The sequence below is a fragment of the Petaurus breviceps genome, unplaced genomic scaffold (assembly GCF_028583685.1).
Source record: "Petaurus breviceps papuanus isolate PSGF00001 unplaced genomic scaffold, PetGlider_PUasm1.0 90625, whole genome shotgun sequence".
Taxonomy (NCBI): Eukaryota; Metazoa; Chordata; class Mammalia; order Diprotodontia; family Petauridae; genus Petaurus; species Petaurus breviceps.
Window position 1 is genome coordinate 3,422,710 of NW_027187289.1, and position 19,799 is coordinate 3,442,508.

A 19,799-nucleotide genomic window follows, 5' to 3' on the forward strand; every position below is an offset into this window, starting at 1 on the left:
GGCGGAAACAAATGATGTAAATCAGAAGTTAAAAAAGCATTTAAAAAAATTAAATGGAAACTTTGGGGGAATTTTGTGGAAGCCTCAGATGACACAGAGCCTATGATCAAATACTTAACCTAGATTTTACAATAAGGTACTATAAACACCCCAGAAAAGAAAAAGAAAAAATTCAAACTTCTTTTCTTGTAAAAGGGAGAACCAAAAAATTTTACATCCATATCTCCCTGCCTTTAACACCCTTTGATGTAGAATAGATAACTGTAGTGTGTGACAAGTCTGGAAAGGTAAGTTGGGTCGATCTCCTGGTTACAGACTTGCCTTCAAACTTATGTTCATAATACAGACTCCTAGAGGATCACATCCCTGACCTTGATCACAATGCCCAGACTCCTGCCCAATTATCAAAATCAGCAGTTAGATTGCTCTTCTTGAAATTAACCTAAAAACAAGGCCCATGATGCAGCAGAGAGCAGAGGAATTAAATCAGGAATGTCACATATCCAAGAAAACATCTTTCTTTGGGAGCAGAGTTGACTGAATAAAAAAAAAGAGAATGTCCAACCCCACTCTCTGGGAAAACAAAGATCTTTTCTTTTTTTTTTTTTTGAAAAGGGAATATAAGAAACGTCGCAAAAGAAGACCCTCAATTCCTATTTAACAACCTCAGCAATATCACCTTTGTCTGCTTCCTCCTGCCATCAAATGTGGTTGCTATTGCATGAAGTAATAGCCTCCATGAGTTCTCCTAAGATGATTTTGGAAAGGACTAAATTTTTATTTCATTTCTGGCAGGTGATATATAATAGCAATGCCTAGGGTTTAGCTCCTAAATAATATCTGACCAGCAGTCTACATTTATAAAGCAACCACTGGGTTCCAAGCATGGTATTGGCCCAAGTCTTCAGTTGACTTATCTCATTGATAGTTCTTTGATTTTGAAACAGCTGACCCATTATGCCCAGCAAATCACTGCTTCCAGTCCCTATGCCTAAATCCAGAGAAGACCCAGATCCTGTCTTTGAGAAGTTATATTTTAGCCAGGGAAAGAAAACCTGGAAAAAAGGCTCAAGAACACAAATAAAAACATAGCAGAGTCCTTTGGAGGTATGCTGGGTGGGGGCAAGGGGCAGGTTTAATAAAAGACTTTGGGGAGAGGTTGGGAAGAAGTCTATAGCTTGACAAAGAGAAGAGAAGATGGGAATAGGGAATTGGACTCAAGATTAGTAGCATCTGGGTTTATATCCTGTGTCAGAGACTTACAAATTGTGTTTCTAAATGGATCAGATAACCTCTCTATGTCTCAGTTTCCTCATCTGCAAAAATGTTGGGCTTGGATTATGTAGCAGGTATGACTGCTAGCACAGGTTCTTTGATCTGCTTTTCTAAAGGAAAGCAACTGAAAAAGGGTTAACAATCTTACTTTAATCAAACATATATATGTTACCTAGTTCAGGGGGGAAAGTCAGCACCCTGAGCCTCAGAGAATACAAACAGAAGTTACAAGCAGACAAAAAATACAGACAGAAAATAATTCAACTGATCAACAGATAGGACTTCTAGCTATCTGACCAACATACATATAGTGTTAGTTACCAGAGAGAGAAGCACCAACATCTGGGTTTGCAAAGCCAGGGGCTCAATGGCTGCCCAGTCTCATCTGACCAAATCACACAACTCTTCTCCAGGGTCAGAGAACATCACAGCCCTCCTGACACCCTGCCTAATTACAAAGTAACAAAAGGTGTGCCTTCCTGAAAAGCAAGCTTCTCTGGTGGTGTCTGCGCCACCCTTCAGCAAGCTCCTCCCACTACAGGCTCCATGTGACCACATTCAGCCTATTAGGGGGCAGAGTATATTTTCTAATCAGGGAAGATAGGCTTATTAAGGGGCAGGGAAAATTTTCAAATTCCCTTACTATTACAGATTAAATGGTCTCTAATATCCCTTCTGGCTCTAAATCCATGATTCCATGATTAGAATTAAGGGAAAAGGTATTTACAAATAAACTGAAGAAAATAATGCATTATGGCATTCAATCAATGAAGCATTTATTAAGTACTTATTAAGTGAAAGGAACCATGCTTAGTGTTGGGAATGCAAATTAAAAACAACACAAACCAGTTCTTGCTCTTATGTTCTGCTTGGGTGAAAAGGATATAGCATATACAGAATTGAGTGAGTACAAGATAGTAGGTGATGGGAGCAGAGAGATCATGCAAAGCATTCTAGAGTTGTAGATGACAAAGAACACTACTAGCTTAGGGGATGGGAAGAAAACTATAGGAGGATGGACTTCCAGAGCTGAACTTGGAAGAAATATAAGGAACCTGAAAGAAGGAGACAAGGGAGTAAATGACTTACTTGATTGTAATGGTATCTTTATAGGGGGCCAACAAAGAATTAGGCTGATGAGATAGTAAGAGTATGCTGGTAAATATTTGACAACTGACAATCCAAAAGCAAAATAATATATATTCAATTTATCTAAATTTAATCTATACTGTTTGCATTTTCTTAAATCTAGACAATCAACAAAGTCAAGCCTCTCTTTGTAACATTTACCAATTTCTGAGGTATAAGTGATCAAGATGAAAATTTTACAGTTGGCTCCAGCACACCTTGGATGGCTTACCACCCACTAACTTGAAGGTCATGTTAGCCAGACCAAGAAAATTGGGTATTATAGGCAATAACTATATTACCTATTTGATATTATTGGAGATATACACTTATTTCATGTTGTAGACTATAGTGTATAGTATAGACTATAATATTACTATTGATTCTTGAGGAGGTTACATGATAAAAATGGAATTTGAGAGAGTATTCTGGCATCTGTATATAGGATGAATTGGGGATAGGGATGAGGATGTTTAGGTAATGATGATAATTATTGATGTTCGGTTGTGTCCAACTTTTGGCAACCCCATTTTAGGGTTTTCTAGGCAGAGATACTGGAGTGGTTTGCCATTTCCTTCTCCAGCTCATTTTACTGTTAAGGAACTGAGGCAAACAGGATTGAGTGACTTGCCCAGGATCAAATAATTTGTAAGTGTCTGAGGACAGATTTGAACTCATGAAGATGATTCTTTCTTCTGAAGTGCCCTGATGATGATGATGATGATAACTGACATTTGTTTATTTAAAATGTATTTATTTATTTTTGAGTTTACAACATTCAGTTCCACAATCTCTTGATTTTCAAATTTTCTCTGCCTCTCTCTCCACCCCCCTAACCCCTATGGCGGCATGCAATCAAATATAGGATCTACAAATACCTTTACATTATCATTAGTCAAGTTGTAAAGAAGAATTATAAACAGTGGAGTGGACAATGAGAAAGAAGGGACAAAACAAAACAAAAAGAGAGAGAGGAGGTAGTTTTCTTCAATCTGCATTCAGACTCTGCAGTTCTTTCTCTGGATGTAGATATCCCTTTCCATCATGAGTCTTTTTAGTTGTGTTCTAACCTTGCATTGCTGAGAGGAGCCTGGTCTGTCAAAGTTAGTTATCACATATATGATGTGTCTGTAATTGGACACAAAGTTCTGCTGGTTCTGCTCTCCTCACTCAGCATCAGTTTATATAAGTCTCTCCAGGTTATTAATAAGTTCGACTGCTCCTCATTTCTTATAGCACAATAGTATTCCATTACATTCCTATACCACAACTTATTTAGCCATTCCCCAATTGATGGGCATCCCCTTGATTTCCAATTCTTTGCCACCACCAAAAGAGCTGCTGTAAATATTTTTGTACATACTGGTCCTTTTCCCACTTCTGTGATCTCTTTGGGATACAGCTCTAGAAGTATTAATGCTGGGTCAAAGGGTATACACTTTTTTTTTTATAGCCCTTTGGACATAGTTCCACATTGCTCTTCAGAATGGTTGGATCAGTTCACAACTCCACCAACAATGCATTAATAACTGACATTTATATAGTGCTTAGTGGTTATGAAGTATTTTGGAAAAAGAGTTCATTTGTCCTTACAGCCCACCTGCAAAGTAGATAGTATGTAAATTAATGAATTAATATGTTCATTTTCACATATGAGGGTTGATAAGTGAAAGAAGTTTTGAATATCCTATTTCCAATCTAATGGTCTTTCCACTGTGCCATGATAGAAGGTCATCTCTCCTGGGAGGTCTTACCATCTCTTCAAACTCAACATTTCTAAGACTAAACTTATTATATTCACCTTCCATGTCTGCAAATTGACTTCTCTTCCAACTTTGCCATTTCTAGGAAATTTCTGTTTCCCATTTCTTGTATCACCAGGATTTTCACTACTTTCTCAGTCTCTCTTCCCTAAATTCTGCAGGCCATCTTCTCCATAAGGAGAAGCTTTTAGAGGCATCCTTTATTTCATTCATATATCTGGAAAGATGGGGAAAGACAAGGAGAAGCAGTAGTGAGGTGCCAGACAAGCTAGAAGCTTATGATTGGGAGAGTATATCTAGAATTCCTGATTTCTCCTACCATCATCCTCCAATGCTCAGAAGTAAAAGCAAATATTTAGTCTTGAAGATTATCCATTGATCACCTTGATCTGCATACTCTCTCTTCTAAGTTGTCAAGACACTGTTCTTTCCTGGTTCTCCTCCTACCTCTCTGACTTCCTTCACAGTCTGCTTCATTTGATCTTCATCCATGTTACCGCCATTAAGTATGGATGTCCCCCAAAGTTTCTGTCCTGAGTCTTCCTCTCTTCTCCCTCTACATTGTCTCACTTGAGAATTTTTTCAACTACCATGAGTTATCTCTATGCAGACAATTCCCAGATTTATATATCTAATCCCGATTTCTGTCCCAAGCTCCAGTTCCATATCTCCACCTGTCATTTGGACATTTTGAAATGGATGTCCAATAGACCTCTCGAACATATCATGTCCAAAAGAGATCTTCTAATCTTTCTTCTCAAGCCCTCCCTACCCAATTTCTCTATTATGTTGACGGCATCACCGTTCCCAGACATCCAGGCTTGCAACCTTATTATCACCCTTAGCTCCTCATTCTCACTTACCCTACATATCTGATCTATTTCCAGGCCTTGTGACTCAATTCTTGTAATATCTTTCATATGTGTCCTTTTCTCTCCTGTGACACTGCCACCATCCTGGTCCAGTCCTTTATCATATTGTGATAGGTTTCTGGGTAATCTCCTTACCTCAAATCTCTCCTGCCATTAATTCATCTTCTACATAGCTGCCAAAGTGATTTTCCTAAAGTACAGATCTGATCACATCACTCCAACACACACACTCTATAAACTCCAATGACTCCCTGTTATGCTAGGATTAAATATAAAATCCACTCTTTGGTACTTAAAACTCTTCATAGATTCCAGTCTTCTGGTGCTTTTATATTTCCTTCCATGCACTGTATAGTGCACTCTTGAATTGTGTTCACATAGAGTGTTCTACCTCCCAGCTCCGTGCGTTTTGACTTGCTTTTCCCTATACTTGCAATATTCTCATTCCTCCCTTCCATTTCTTATTTTTCCTGACTTCCTTCAAGATGCAGCTCAAAGTCTGCCTTCTACTGCAGGCTTTCCTAGTTTACACTTTCCACTCTTCCCAACCTCAACCCATGGACACTGGGCCTGTATACCTGAGTTCAAATCTGGCTTCACATATTTACCAGCTGTGTGATCCTAGGCAAGTTATTTAACCTCTGTTTACCTTGGGTTCAATTTTGAAAGGGATATAGTGACAGCACCCACCTAATTATTGTGGGGATCAAATGAAAGAATATTCATACAATACTTAGCACAATGCCTGACACATAGTAGGTACTATGTAAGTATTTATTTTCTTCCTTTCCCCTCCCTTCCCCCTCTTCTCCTTTGAGATTGCATGTGTGTGTGTGAGTGTGTATATCTTGTGTGTATGCAGTTGTTCTCTTGCTATTTCCACTATTAGAATGTGAGTTCCTTAAGGGTAGGAGCATGTTTTTGTCTTCTTTTTTTTTTTTTGTATCCCTAGCCTTTAACACTGTTCCTGGCATATAAGTGCTTAATAAATACTTGGAGTCATGAAACACCTCTCCTATACACTTGATATGTGACCTTGGACAAGTCACTTCCTTGTTTAATTGGGTGATTATGCCTTTTCCACTTAGGAAAAGAGACTTTCGGCTGGGAAAATACTGTCAAAAACTCCTCTAGTTAGAACTGCCACCCTTTGAAGAAATCAAGATGATTTATTTTCTAGTTTCTTTTTTCTTAGCATCAATTGTATTGCTATTTTGATGTGTTTTCTAGCACCAATTTCTTCCTTATAATATACTGCCCACTATATCCTAATACTGAAAACAATGTTTTTTTTTTCCTTAAAAAGCACACTAAAAACAAAAATGTGATTTAAGCTTTACAAACCACTGATAGATATTATTTGTTACATTTGATCATCTGGGGTAATAAATATTAATATTATTATCCTCATTTTACATATAAGAGTACTGAGAGTCTGAGCAAAGAAGTAACTTGCCCAACGTCATATACCTGGTAGGGGTGTTTCCAAACTCCAAATGAAGTACTCTATCTATCAGACTAACCAAAAGTCATATTAGCTAGCACTGCATCATTTTTTAAAAAGGATTGTGTGTGCCCTTATTTTTTAACCCAGTTTAATCAATTTGAGTTGACATTTTCTTACTCGCTTATTCCTGTTGTCATTTTTCTTAATTTTCATTGATCTTTGCCTCTAATAGAGTCACCCATGATTTCTATTTTACTTAAAGGAAGAGTTAACTTCTTAAAGTGAATTAGACATAATTTGGAATTTAAACTCAAAATTTTCTCTTACAGGAAGCTCTCTCTTGCAGTGAATGTTTGCAAGAGTGGTTATTGTTCTTCAGTTAATCACAAGTACACTCCCAGGAGGGCAGTGCTGTATGTTCCTGGAAATGATGAAAAGAAAATACAGAAAGTACCATCTCTGAATGTAGACTGTGCAGTGTTAGATTGTGAAGATGGTGTGGCTATGAACAAAAAGGTAAGGGTAGTATAATTTCTTGTTGGGAAAAAAAGCTGGGGGGGGGGAGATATAAATAAATCTTGTTTTCTATTGCCAGCATTTTGTACTTCTTGTATTCCTGCCCCTCCCTACCTTCTCCTACCCCCCCCCCAAATTTACTCACATTTTGCTGATTTCTAATCTTTTTCTGTTTGAGAGCTGGTTCTCAGAAAGGTTCAAGAATTTATGCAGAGAGAAATAGTTAGCCTTTAATTAATTCATTCTTTCCCCAAAAGTTGATTTAGTCACAGAAAGAAAAGAGTAGATAACATAGGTAATGATGTATTAATGTGTTGATGAAGCATTTAATTATAAATATGGTTACTTTATGTCCCCTTCCTTTATACAAAAATGTTTCTCTCCAATTTAATTGGAAGAAAATCTTAGGATTGACTGACTGAAAATCACCTACACTCTTGGAAGCTATTAAGAAGCTAAGATTCCTAGACCTGGAGTTAGTCAACATAATTTGAGAAAATTAATTCCATGGACAACTTTGTGCAATATGAACTCTTCAGTTATAGGGGCAGATGGACAGGAGGAGAAGGGAATTTTTACCTCCTGCCCCATAAGCCATGGCATCTAACAGCAGAATGACTGATCCAGGCTTATAGGGTAATTGTTTGTCCATGCTATACTTGCTGTCTCGTTTTAGTAAATACCTTTACTTTGAGCTACTTGTGGCTGCTGACTGATTGTTAAAGGGGAGCTTGCCAGTAGGGACTCATGAAATATGCTTTTAAGAGCTCAAATCCACAGGATATCCTAGAATATGTAGCAGTCACCTCCCTGGGTACCCAACTTGTAAACCTGAGCATGTCAACTTGGGAGGAGTTACTCCATACATTTATCTTTTCTCTTAAAAGGGGAAGTTCAATAGCATGTTAGATGCTGATGTTGTCTCTGTATGTATATATGCTTTTATTCTGCTAAATCTGCTCTATGTGTTACTTTTAGGATTTCAATTAAGTACTTTCGGAATTCTGGAGCTAACTTTTCAGACTGAGTGTCATGGTGCAATGGGAAAAAGCACTAGGGTGAATCTAGGAGATTTAGGTTCACCATAGATTTCCACTATTTATTCATTGTTTGTGGCAGATATCTACACATAAGTTGCCATCATATATATGTGTGTCTGTGTGTGTAAGATGTAAGCTACAATTATATATAATATATTTATATATAGGTACAATATATATAAGCTGCAATTACATATTTATGTTTATAAATATGTATTTTATATAACTTATGTATATATAATTGGTTATATTTATCAAATATATAAGTATATTTATATATAAATTACTATAGTAATTATATATGCATATATATACAAACATATGTATACAGAGAGTACCTATATATGTGCTTATGTATATATGTTTATCTATAGTTATATTTGCATATTTAGACATATCTATATCTCTCTAGATATTTGGGGCAACAAAGTGTCTTAGCGGATAAAATGTTGGACTTGGAAGCAGGATGAACTCAGTTCAAATCCTATCTCAGAGGCTTAGGTAGGTTAGCTCTGTGGCCATGGGTAAGTCATTCAGTCTCAATTTCCTCTTCTGTAAAATGAGGACATTAATAACACCTGCCTCCCAGGGTTGTTGTGAGAATTTGGTGTGCAGACTTAAAGATCTATATCAATGCTAACTATTATATCTAGGCGTATATTTGTACAAATCTAGGATTGCATCAATGTAGGGAACTCCCCAGGGAGCAAAATCTCTTTACTGAGACAATTCAGTAAATGTTCCATGATTGAGGTCTTAGAGGGCTAAATGGGGCACTAAGAGGTTGTGACCCTTCCCTCCTACCCCAACACACACCTACTTCTTACTACACCAATATTCCTACTCTTACATGTGTACTCTCATAATCAAGAGACTTTTTCCAGCTTTCCCTACAGAACCACTTTACATTTCCTACTCCAACTGCTTTCCCTGAATTAGTTTCTGTTTACATTTACTGACTCTTTGTGACCCCATTTGGGGTTTTCTTGGCAAAGATACTGGAGTGGTTGCCATTTCCTTCTCCAGCTCATTTTACAGATGAGGAAATTGAGGCAAATGGAGTTAAGTGACTTACCCAGGGTCATACAGCAAGTAAATGTCTGAGGTCAGATTTGAACTCCAGAAGATGAGACTTCCTGACTCCAGACCCAGTACTCTACCCACTGTGCCATCTAGCTGCCCACCAAACATATAGTAAGTGTTTAGTAAATGTTTATTGGCTACATTTCCTCATCTGGAAGTTCCCTATATCAGGGAAATCATAGGTCTAGTCTCTATCTTTATATAACAAATGTGAGAAATTTTGGAAAATATAATTTGAGTTTTTAAAAATAACAATCCTTACATCTATATATCATGAATTATTTCTCCAAGAAGGCATTGGACATGGTGAACACTGAATATCACCCCCCCAAAAGAAATTTATTATATACTAACTGATAGGAAATGACTGATTACAAACATCAGGATAATTTCAGAATCAACTGTGGGTGGTCAGATAATTGACTTGTTAGAGCAAAAGTAAAAATTAACATGAAATTAGGAGAAAAGATAAAGATGAGAGGATACTACATGTAATTATGACTCCTCTGTGAGTTATTTAAACATGCTGTTAACTTTGAAAAATGGAAACTAGAAGCTCAAGAAGTGTTTATTAAATACCCATTAGGTTTAGTGGGTACAAAGAGACAAAAATTAAACATTCTCTGGCTTTAGATTACATGATAAGCACGGGTAAGGGGACCACCAAAACAACGGGGGAAAGGAGAAACACACACATTAATACAAATATTATCTGCTAATATACATATATTAGTAAATACAAAATAGATCTAAGGTAAATACAAACAACATACAAGGTAAATACAAAGTATTCAGGGGGTATTAGGAGCTTTCATGGATCAGGACAGACCTTATGTGTAGATGGCAATTAAATTGAGCTTGAAAGGAGTAAGAGATTCTAAAATATAAAGATAAGGAAGAAAAGAATTGAGAAAGGAATACCAACAATGAAACTATTATAGTAGTCCAGGCAGAAAGAAATGATAGTCTGAAATATGGTGATGGCTATATGGATGTTGTTAGATAGATAATGAACTGTGATGAATACAGTGACTATTTATGATTCTCAAGGCCTAATAATGAAACATGTTACCCATTACAGAGGAGTGATGGATTTAGGGTTTAGAATGAGCCATCTGTATTTTTGTGTACATCAACTAAAGGAATCTGTTTTGCTTGATTATGAATATTTATTAAGAAATTTGGTTTTCTTTCTTTTAAAAAAATGAGATGGTTGTTGGAGGGAGAGAAAATAGTTTCCTGTTACATTTTTTCCATAGAGAGGTGAGGGGTGCTACAGATGTGAAATGTTGTATATGCTTTCAGGTGAAGTCATTATGTTATTAATTTTACATTACTGTGTTATCCTGTTAAAAGAGACTTCTCCAAAAGTGGGAATAATCTGTAAATGTCTGTAACACAAAACCAAAACATATCAATGAAACTTTAAAAAAAGAGATAGAGATGTAGAGAAGGAAGGATGTGAAAGATGTGGAATAAAATCAACTCTTGTTGACAGATTGAAAAATGGTTGTTTTTGAAGGGGTGGAAAAGAGTGAACAATTAAGGATATCTCCCAGGTGTTGAAAATGAGTGGCTGGAAGGATGGTGGCACCTTCGACAGTAAGAAGGAAATTGGAAAGAGGGATGGATTTGGGTAGGGGATGGGGTAAAAAGAACAAGTTCTGTCCTAGGCATGTTGAATTTGAGATGTATATGAAACATTCAGTGGAAAATGTCTAGTAGGCAGTTGGCAAAATGGGAATGGAGCTCAGGAGAGATTCTGAGGTTGGTTATATAGATTGGGAGCCATTTGCATAGGGATTAGAATTAAACTCATGGGAAGAGATGAAATCATAGAGAGAGAGAGAGGGTATAGAGAAAAAAAAGAAGAGGACTAGGGGCCCAGGTCCTAGGTAGAAATTGGGACATTGATAATAATTTCCAGCAAAGGAGGCTGAGGAATAAACTTATAGGTTGAAAAAAAACCAACAGAGAATAATGTCACTAAAACCCAAAGAAAAGGGAGTACTGGGGGCAGGTAGTGCAATGAATAGAGCGCTGGCCCTGGAGTCAAGAGGGCCTGAGTTCAAATCTGGCCTCGGACACTTGACACTTAAGTAGCTGTGTGATGTTGGGCAAGTCACTTAACCCCAGTTGCCTTCCCTTCCCTCCTTCCCCTCCCAAAAAGAAAAAGAAAAGGGAGTATTCAAGAGGAGGTGGTCAACAGTGAATGCTACATTCAGAATGGAAAAAAAAAAAAGGATTAGGACTGAGGAAAGGCCAATGGATTTGGCCATTTAAAAACCTTTGGCAACACTGGAGAAAGCAGTTTCAGTTGAGTGATGAGGTTGAAATCCAGAGTGTAAGGATTTGAGAAGATATAAGAGAAGTGCCAGAGAAGTGAAGACAATGCGATTTTCCCAGGAGTTTGATTATGGAAAAAAAAAAAAGAGGAATGTAGGATGACCATTGGAAGGGATGGTAGAGGCAAGCAAGTAGAGTCAGGTTTCTTTATATATGGGAAAAACCAGGTCAGGTTTATAGAGAAAAGAGAATGACCCAATAGATAGGGAGAGATTGAAAATTAGAGAGCAGGGGTTTATTTGGGAGGCAAAGTAATACAGACTCTAAAAAGAGTCAGGAAAAGTCAATAGATATGACCAAATACATTTGTAGTAAATGTGCTAGAGGTAACACAATTTTAAAGTCAATGAATGATTGATTTTCATGATATCTCAAAGAAGGTTTCTAAAGGAATGAGATCATTAACATTATTAACAGCCCCCCCAAAGGTTATTAAGAAGACAACTATAGCAACAGATTCATGTGCTGACTTTCTGATCTCTTTATGAGAATGGTTTATGTGTGTATCAAAGTTATCTTTGATGAAAATATGAAAGGGGAATAGGCTTTCCCAGATAATGCTCTCTAACAGGTCACATATAATTGAAAAGTGTAAAGAAAATAAGATTTTTATTGTTTATTAAATATACTCATCGTTAGTTGCGTTATTATTTTTGAAATTTTGACTCAGTAGAGCAAGCTGCATCCTTGAAAATTCTTCCTTTAACAAGGTTCCTCCCAATGCATGTGTACAAGACTTTGAGTAGATGCAATTAACACGGTTAACTTGATTCCAGGATCTTGATTATCAGTTTTAAGACATTGAACAGGAACACATATGCTCACCAAAAATCTCACCAGAGGAGGGCCTTCAACCCACTAAGTAGATCCTCTATGGGTGTTTCATAGAAAGATTTAGAAAAGAATCACATAGAATGAGAAACTGTGGATTGGTTGCAATCTGTACTGCTAGAATGCACACTGTAATAATGAAATGTCTTCATCAGTAGTTCACCAGCCAACAAACCTTTATTCAGTACATGCTGTGGGCCAGGCTTTGGACTAGATTTTAGGAATGCAAGGGCAAAAATGTTGTACGCCCCTTCTCTCAAGGAGTTTACATTTTACTAGGAAGAAATCATATGCACATATATGAGCACATCCAGAATAAATACAAATAGATACTGGGTACTTAAATGTATGGTGGTTACAGAGGGAAGGGACTAATAGTTAGCAGAATCAGGAAAGACTTCAGGTAGAAAGTGTTGTTTGAGTTGCATCATAAAGGAAGAAGGAAGAGTCATTCTGTGGGACTCTATTCCATCAAAATATCAAAGTATAGAGATACATTCTGAGGTGTTAGAGAGATCACTGGATTTGAAATCAGACCCCTGGGTTTGATTCCTGGCTCTGCCTTTAGTCCTCTGTGACCTTGAGAAAGAAACTCAACTTTTGTAGACTTCAGTTTCTTCATTTCAAAACTGAGGGCTTTGGAGGAGAAAAGTTCCTTCCAGCTCCTACTTATCCTGCATATTATTGCATATATCCTCCCTATAATATGTATCACCTCTGGAAACAACAGAGATTTCTACAAAGAAGTTTATAAATATAATAATATCACTGCCTTTCCAAGTAAATTTTGTGAAAAACTTTCTTCCATTTTCTTTTAATATTCTCCTTTCATGGGTCAAATGGTGAGATATCTATGATCAGAAAGAGATTGTCTCAGCCACTACTTGCAACTCCACATGGGAAATAAATTAAACTTTATTTTACGGTTAATTGCTATTGAAATCCAGGTAGGGCTTAGAGTCTAAGAGTGGGGTAGGGAGAGGAGAATAGAAGCTCAAAACCATTATAACCAGATGACCCCAGATTTGTGTCCCCAAAGCTCTCCTGATCTCACATTCCTTCCCATATATTTCTGAGTCATAACAGTAGGGTCTAAGATGGGTTCAAATCCCACTTCAGACACTGTATAACTGTAATCCTAGGCAAATCACTTAATTTTTCTGTGTTCCAGTGTTGCCATCTTTGTTGGCAATTTTACCATTTTGTAAGTAATTTTGTAATAATTATTTTACGGTAATATCAATAGTATTTACCTCACTGGGTTGTTGTGAGGCTAACATGAGATAATGAATATAAGGAGTTTTGAAAATCTTAGAGCATATGAATGTTGATAAGTCATTATTGTTATTCTTATTATTACCTACCCACTCCTGAATAACCCTAGAGAGTAGAATTGAACAGGCTGGTTTTACCGTCTCTGTGGATTTGAGACCAGAGTCCAAGTGTTTGGAGACTATCTTATTTGTGTTGAGTCTGCATAATCATTGTATAATAGAGAATTTATCAACTCTGTTCCCTAAAAGTAAAGATTTTCAGAAATCAATTTGAATTTCTGCCTCAGAAGTTGTTTTGTATTCCCATTTGATCTTTTTAAAAATATGGACATCCCATCAGTTTTCAGATGCTTTGTCACCTTTGAGCAGAAATGTTTTAAAATTAATAAAATCTGGGGCAGCTAGCTGGCACAGCGAACAGAGCACCGACCCTGGAGACAGGAGTGCCTGAGTTCAAATATGACCTCAGACACTTAACACTTACTAGCCGTGTGACCTTGGGCAAGCCACTTAACCCCAATTGCCCTGCCCTCCCCCCTCCAAAAAGAAAAAAAATTAATAAAATCCAGCCCAAATTTAGTATAGTTGATTGATCAGAAGACTGAGCTATGGGTTTCATAAAATTTTTTCCTAAACATTTGACCACCAAGTTGTTGAGAAAAAAAAAAAAAAGTATTCCTCTATTTCATGGTCAGAAAAATCACTAAATGCCATAGGATTACAGATTTAGGACTTGGAAGGGACCTTAAAGGTCACAAATCCAAACCTTTCATTTTGTGGATGGGGAAACTGAGGTTCAGAACAGTTGTTACCTGTCCAAGGTCATGCAGCTAGTAAGTGGCTGAGGAAGAATTCAAACCCAGGTCTTCCTAACTTTAAGTCCAGCATTCTAGCCATTATATCACATTGCCTCTGGGGCCTTTGCAACATAACGCTTCCGAGTTCACTTGAAGGAAATAAAGAAATGGAGGTGGGCAGATTAGGGACTCTACTTTTAAATGAAATCTCGGTAGCATATATATAATTTTACGTGTAATTATTACAAATTATCATTACAAAATGTCATTTACTGTCTTGGCCTTTTTCCTATTTGAACCCTGGTTAAAACCATCAAATGATAAGAAGTAAGGTATCAAATGACTAAATGAGGTATCAAAGCAGTGTTGGAAAATGGGACAGCCTCTACTCTGGCTAAGAAAAAGGAAGAATGCTAAGAGGCCTCATGGCACAGTGGAAACAGGACTGGATTTGAAGTCAGAAGGCCTGGATTCAGATTCTAGCTCTGCTATGTACTACCTGTGTGACATCTGGCAAGTCAGTCAACCTCTCTGAATCTCAGTTTCCTCATCTGTAAAATGAAGGGGTTGGAGCAGATGACCTCTTGGGTCCCTTCCAGATCAAGGCATATGATTCTATAAACTGAAGGACAGTAAGGGACTTACAGAGAAGAGATATGTAATTGGGACTGTAATTAACAGTTATATAGCAACAAGCCACCAGTGGAAGTTGCTTCCTTGGTGTTCAGTACTCAGGTAGATGTCCTGTGCCAGGCCTGCCCTTTCTCCCCAAGAAAGCCCTTGAACCATTTGGCAGATTTATTGAAGGGGCTGACATTCTGCCAGCCAAAGATTTTTTTTTTAATCAGTACCACCATCTGCTCCTAGGGTTTTTCCAGCTTTCCTACTGGAAAAATTCCCGTAGAATTTCATAGGATGAGAATTCAACCCATTCTTTTGGCTTTCAGCATCCGAGATCTAACTAGGTTTTCCAGGGAGTGATTACATATTTGCTATATGTTTTTTCATGCTTTCAAAAACATGCTGAAAATATATTCAGCTAAATTCAGCAAGTATTTATTGAGTGCCTAGTTTGTGGGGAGATAAGTTTCACAGAATAATTCAGTAACAATACAGAGATAGCATGGAATGGCATATTATATACAATCAGTACTTGTGAGAGAAAACTGCTTTAAGTTAATCCTGCTGGGTGGTTTTTATAAGCAGAAGAATCATTAACCATAAGCTCCTTGAGGGAAGACTGTTTTCATTTTTGTCTTTGTATTCCCAGTGAGGAGCCTAGGACACAGTAAATACTTAATAAATATGTATTCAATAAAATTGAAATAGTGAATTATTCATTTGTTCAACAAGCTTTTATTAAGTACTTATTATGTATTAAGCACTGCAGAAGACTCTGGTGGGGGGTGGGGGTGGGGGAGGGGAGGATACAAAGTTTAGATAAGACAATTCTTCTGGTCCTCCTGGTTACAGATTACCAAGGGAAATATAATGCATACATACATAACTATAATGCAAAATAATAATGAGAAATACATAAAAAGGTTTAAGAAAAGTGTTATATGAGATCTGAAAGGAGAGACATCATTTTTGACTTGGGGGACCTAGGAGGAGGTGACATTTCAATCGGGCTTTAAAAAATGGGTAGACACCCAAGAGATAGAGAGACAGAAGGAGGACAGTTCAAGCTCAGGGCGCTTCATGAGCACAGGCTTATATAGAGAAGAGAAATCCCAGGATATGTTTAGGGGATGAAACTTCACTGTCTACAAATCTAAACGACAAATGTCACAGCTAAGTTGAGTAGTATGAACCAGCAATTCTCAAAGGGTAGTAGGCTCTATGCAGTCAAAACTGTTTTCATTATAATACCAAAATGTTTACATTTCTATTATAGTAAATACTGAAAGATAAAACCCATTTAAACAAAAGCTCTTGGGGAGTGTTGTTTGCCCTTTATTTTCAGAGGACCCATGACATTACAGAGTGACGTCTTAAGTGTGTGAATGGATTGAAGTGAGGTTGAGTTGCACAAAATGGTCAGCTTTACTGTCTCTTCCTGAGTCATTGAAGTCCAGTGGCAAGATAAAGGTTAAGACAACTGGCACTGGCCCAGGATGCAGTATACTTCATGATTTTTATGAGCATAGAGAGCTCTTGGTACCACAGAGTGTAGGAATTGCCTGACAGACAATGAGTGTTAGAGAAAAAAATATGTGTGAGGGCAATAATTTCAGTAGGTAAAGGATTTCAGTAGATAAAAGGGAGGGTGCAAAGTAAAGGAATGAGTTGATCCAAGACAAGAGGAAGGAATCAGTGTAATTTTTTATGGAGACAGTAAAGCAAAGTCCGACCAAAGTAGAGAATCTATACAGCTGTCACTAAAAGAATAAATGAATAAAAAACATTTATTAAATGATTATGCTAAGCACTGTGCTAAGCTCTGGGGATACAAACAGAAAAATATGACATTCCCTGCTCCCATAGAGCATCTTCTAATAGTGGGAGATAATACATGTATAGGAAGGTCCCAGCTGCAAGGGAGAGACCCAGTGGTCTTTAGGGCACAGCAGCAAGACAGATGTTAATGTATCTTCCTTAGTGTCATTTCCATTAATAAGATCATTGTTTGTGACATCGAACCATCCGAAAGAACTAAGGTCTTTGTTTGAAATAACTTCCCTTCCTGAATCTTCAGTAGCTCTTGCTGCTGAGAAGGTGAGTGCTATGGCACCTACAGAGTGTTGGCTGCTGCTGGGGTGTGTTCTTTGAATGATGGCTTCTGGGATGAGGCTGGAAGCAGGGGTGGTGGTTAGTGGAGGGAAATGCAGTGCTACTGTCAAAGCTCTTAGATCAGAACAGGACCATGCTTGGTGTTCCCCAAGGTGGGGTTGGTGATGTTGGTTTTGTAGAGAAAGAGCATGTATTTGACTCAGGTTTAACAGATGTGTAGACGCAGCAGTAAATGAACCATTATATGTTATATTTGCCTCTAATGAAAGAGTTTTCTCTTCGGTAAAATTGGCCTAGAAGGGATAGCCATTATTTCTGTACCATGTACTATGTTCAGACTTACACATTCCTATCTTGACTTTAGCCTTTAGATTTTAACCACATCCTTGTGATTGGATAGGATTTGGGGAAACGGAACTGGGAAGTCAGTGTGCACACCTGACTTCTGCTCAGCCAGTTGCTAAAATGATCCCATTTTTAATCCTTCCCATAGGTAAGGAGTAAAGGATGAACTCCTCAAGAGTTTGTGTTTCTTTGATTATTTTTGTTGCTGAATATTACATTTTAAATGTTTCTAAATGTTAACTATACAGGCATATTCCACATAGTGTTATCCTGGCACAGTAACATCAATAAAGTATAACCAAAACCAACTATAATATTTCATTTATATTTATAATATTGTTCCTATAGAATTAATTGTACTCTATCATATTGTATTATCCAGGAAAATATTTTTGAGGAACTAATCAATAATTTTTGGTGGGATAGTTTAGTAAAAATTAACTACTGTTTTAGCAAGATTTCTCCATGTGCTACCCCCTATGCACATCGTACCCTAGGACTTTGTCCTATTCTTTACCTCTCTTCTCTACATGTCTTGAATGCAACTGCAAAAACACTCTTCATTGACATAAAGACAGACCTAAAATATTGGTAAAATAGTAATTGCTCATGACTAGGCTGTGCCATTATAATAAAAATGATACTGTTGCCTAGTTTTCTTTACTTACCAGTGCTGTACCAGTCAAACTACAAAAGCTAGAAACTACAGAGATAGAAAAAAATAATAAAATTCATCCAGAAGAAGAAAAGATAAAAAAACTTCTGGACAAATATTTTTTTTAATTGGAAAGGTAGGGTACTTAGTGATATCAGTTCTCATGCCATGCTACAAATAGGCAATAATCAAAACTGTTTGGTACAGACTAAAAATGGGAATCAATTAGACAAACAAAATGCAGAATAAAATTACTAGAGCAACTCAGTTTTTGATCAACCCAAGGACTTCAAATCCTGGAAAACTGCTCAGAAAACTGAAAGCAGTTTAGCAGAAGTTAGGTATATGTCAATGTCTCATACCACATAGCAAGATAAACTTCAAAGGAATATATAACTTAGATATAAAAGGTCACTTATAAACAAATTAGAAGAATAAGGAAAAAATTAACTTTTTAATCTGTAAATATGGGAAGAATTCTTATTCAAACAAAGGATAAAAAGGATCACAGAAAATTAAATAAGCCATTTTGGTATGTATAATATTAAAAGATTTTCTACAAATAAGACTAATGTAGTTAAATTTAGAAGGGAAGCAGTTCAGACTGGGGAAAAAAATCTTTGCAGAAAGCTTCTTTGATAAAGGTCTAATATCCAAGGTATATAAAGAACTGATTTAAATTTATAAGAATAAAAGTCATTCCCCAAACTATATATGAATAGAAAGTTTTCAAAGAAAGAAACCTAATGGGGGCAGCTAGGTGGCACAGTGAATAGAGCACTGGCTCTGGAGTCAGGAGAACCTGAGTTCAAATTTGGCCTCAGACACGTAACACTTCCTAGCCATGTGACCTTGGTCAAGTCACTTAATCCCAATTGCCCTCCAAAAAGCAAAAAAGAAACCTAAGCTTGAAGGATGTAAAAATGTTCAAAATCAATAATCATTAGAAAAATACAAATTAAAATAACACTGAAATACCTCGTGTATATCAGATTGATGAAGATCACAAAAAATTTGTTGGATGGGCAGTGGGAAAACAGGAACACAAATTCACTGTTGGAGCTGTGAACTGATCTAGCCATTCTAAAAAACAATTTGAAACTGTCCCCCCAAAATCACTAACCTGTGTATACCCATTGACTGAGTGATACTACCTCAAATAAATCAGAGAAAAAAGGACTCAAATGTACCAAATATTTATAGAAGTTCTTTTTATTTTAACAAATAACTGACAACTAAGGGAGTGTTCATCAACTGGGGAATAGATAAACTATATTCTATGAATGTAATTGAATATTATTTTACTGGCAGAAATTATGAAATGGATAGATTCAGAGAAATCCAGGAAGACCTGTTTGAACTAAAACAGAATGAAGTTAACAGAACCAGAAGAATAATTTGTACAGTAACAACAATATTGGAAAGACAATTTTGAAAGGTTTAAGAACTCTGAAAGACGCAATAATAATGAATCAATCCCTGGCTCTCTTCTAGGCTCAATTCAAGTACCATCTCCTTCAAAAAGCCTTTCCAGATTCATCTGTTAACAGTTCCCTTTCTCATCACTGTGAATTTATTTTTATATCTTTCTTATTTATTTAACTTGTTATATGCAGTCCTCCCCCCCCAACCCCCACTACCCCCCTGCACACACACACACACACACACACACACACACACACACACACACACAC

General features: G+C 37.0%; 1 protein-coding gene across 1 annotated transcript in view; it reads left to right on the plus strand.

Moving 5' to 3' along the window:
- CLYBL (citramalyl-CoA lyase) overlaps positions 1 to 19,799 on the plus strand; it is a 362,922-nt gene that overhangs the window by 181,022 nt on the left and 162,101 nt on the right. The window contains exon 2 of the mRNA XM_069064181.1: positions 6,815 to 7,001. Within this exon, the coding sequence (XP_068920282.1) occupies positions 6,815 to 7,001 (187 nt within the window). The remainder of the gene's footprint in view (positions 1 to 6,814; positions 7,002 to 19,799) is intronic.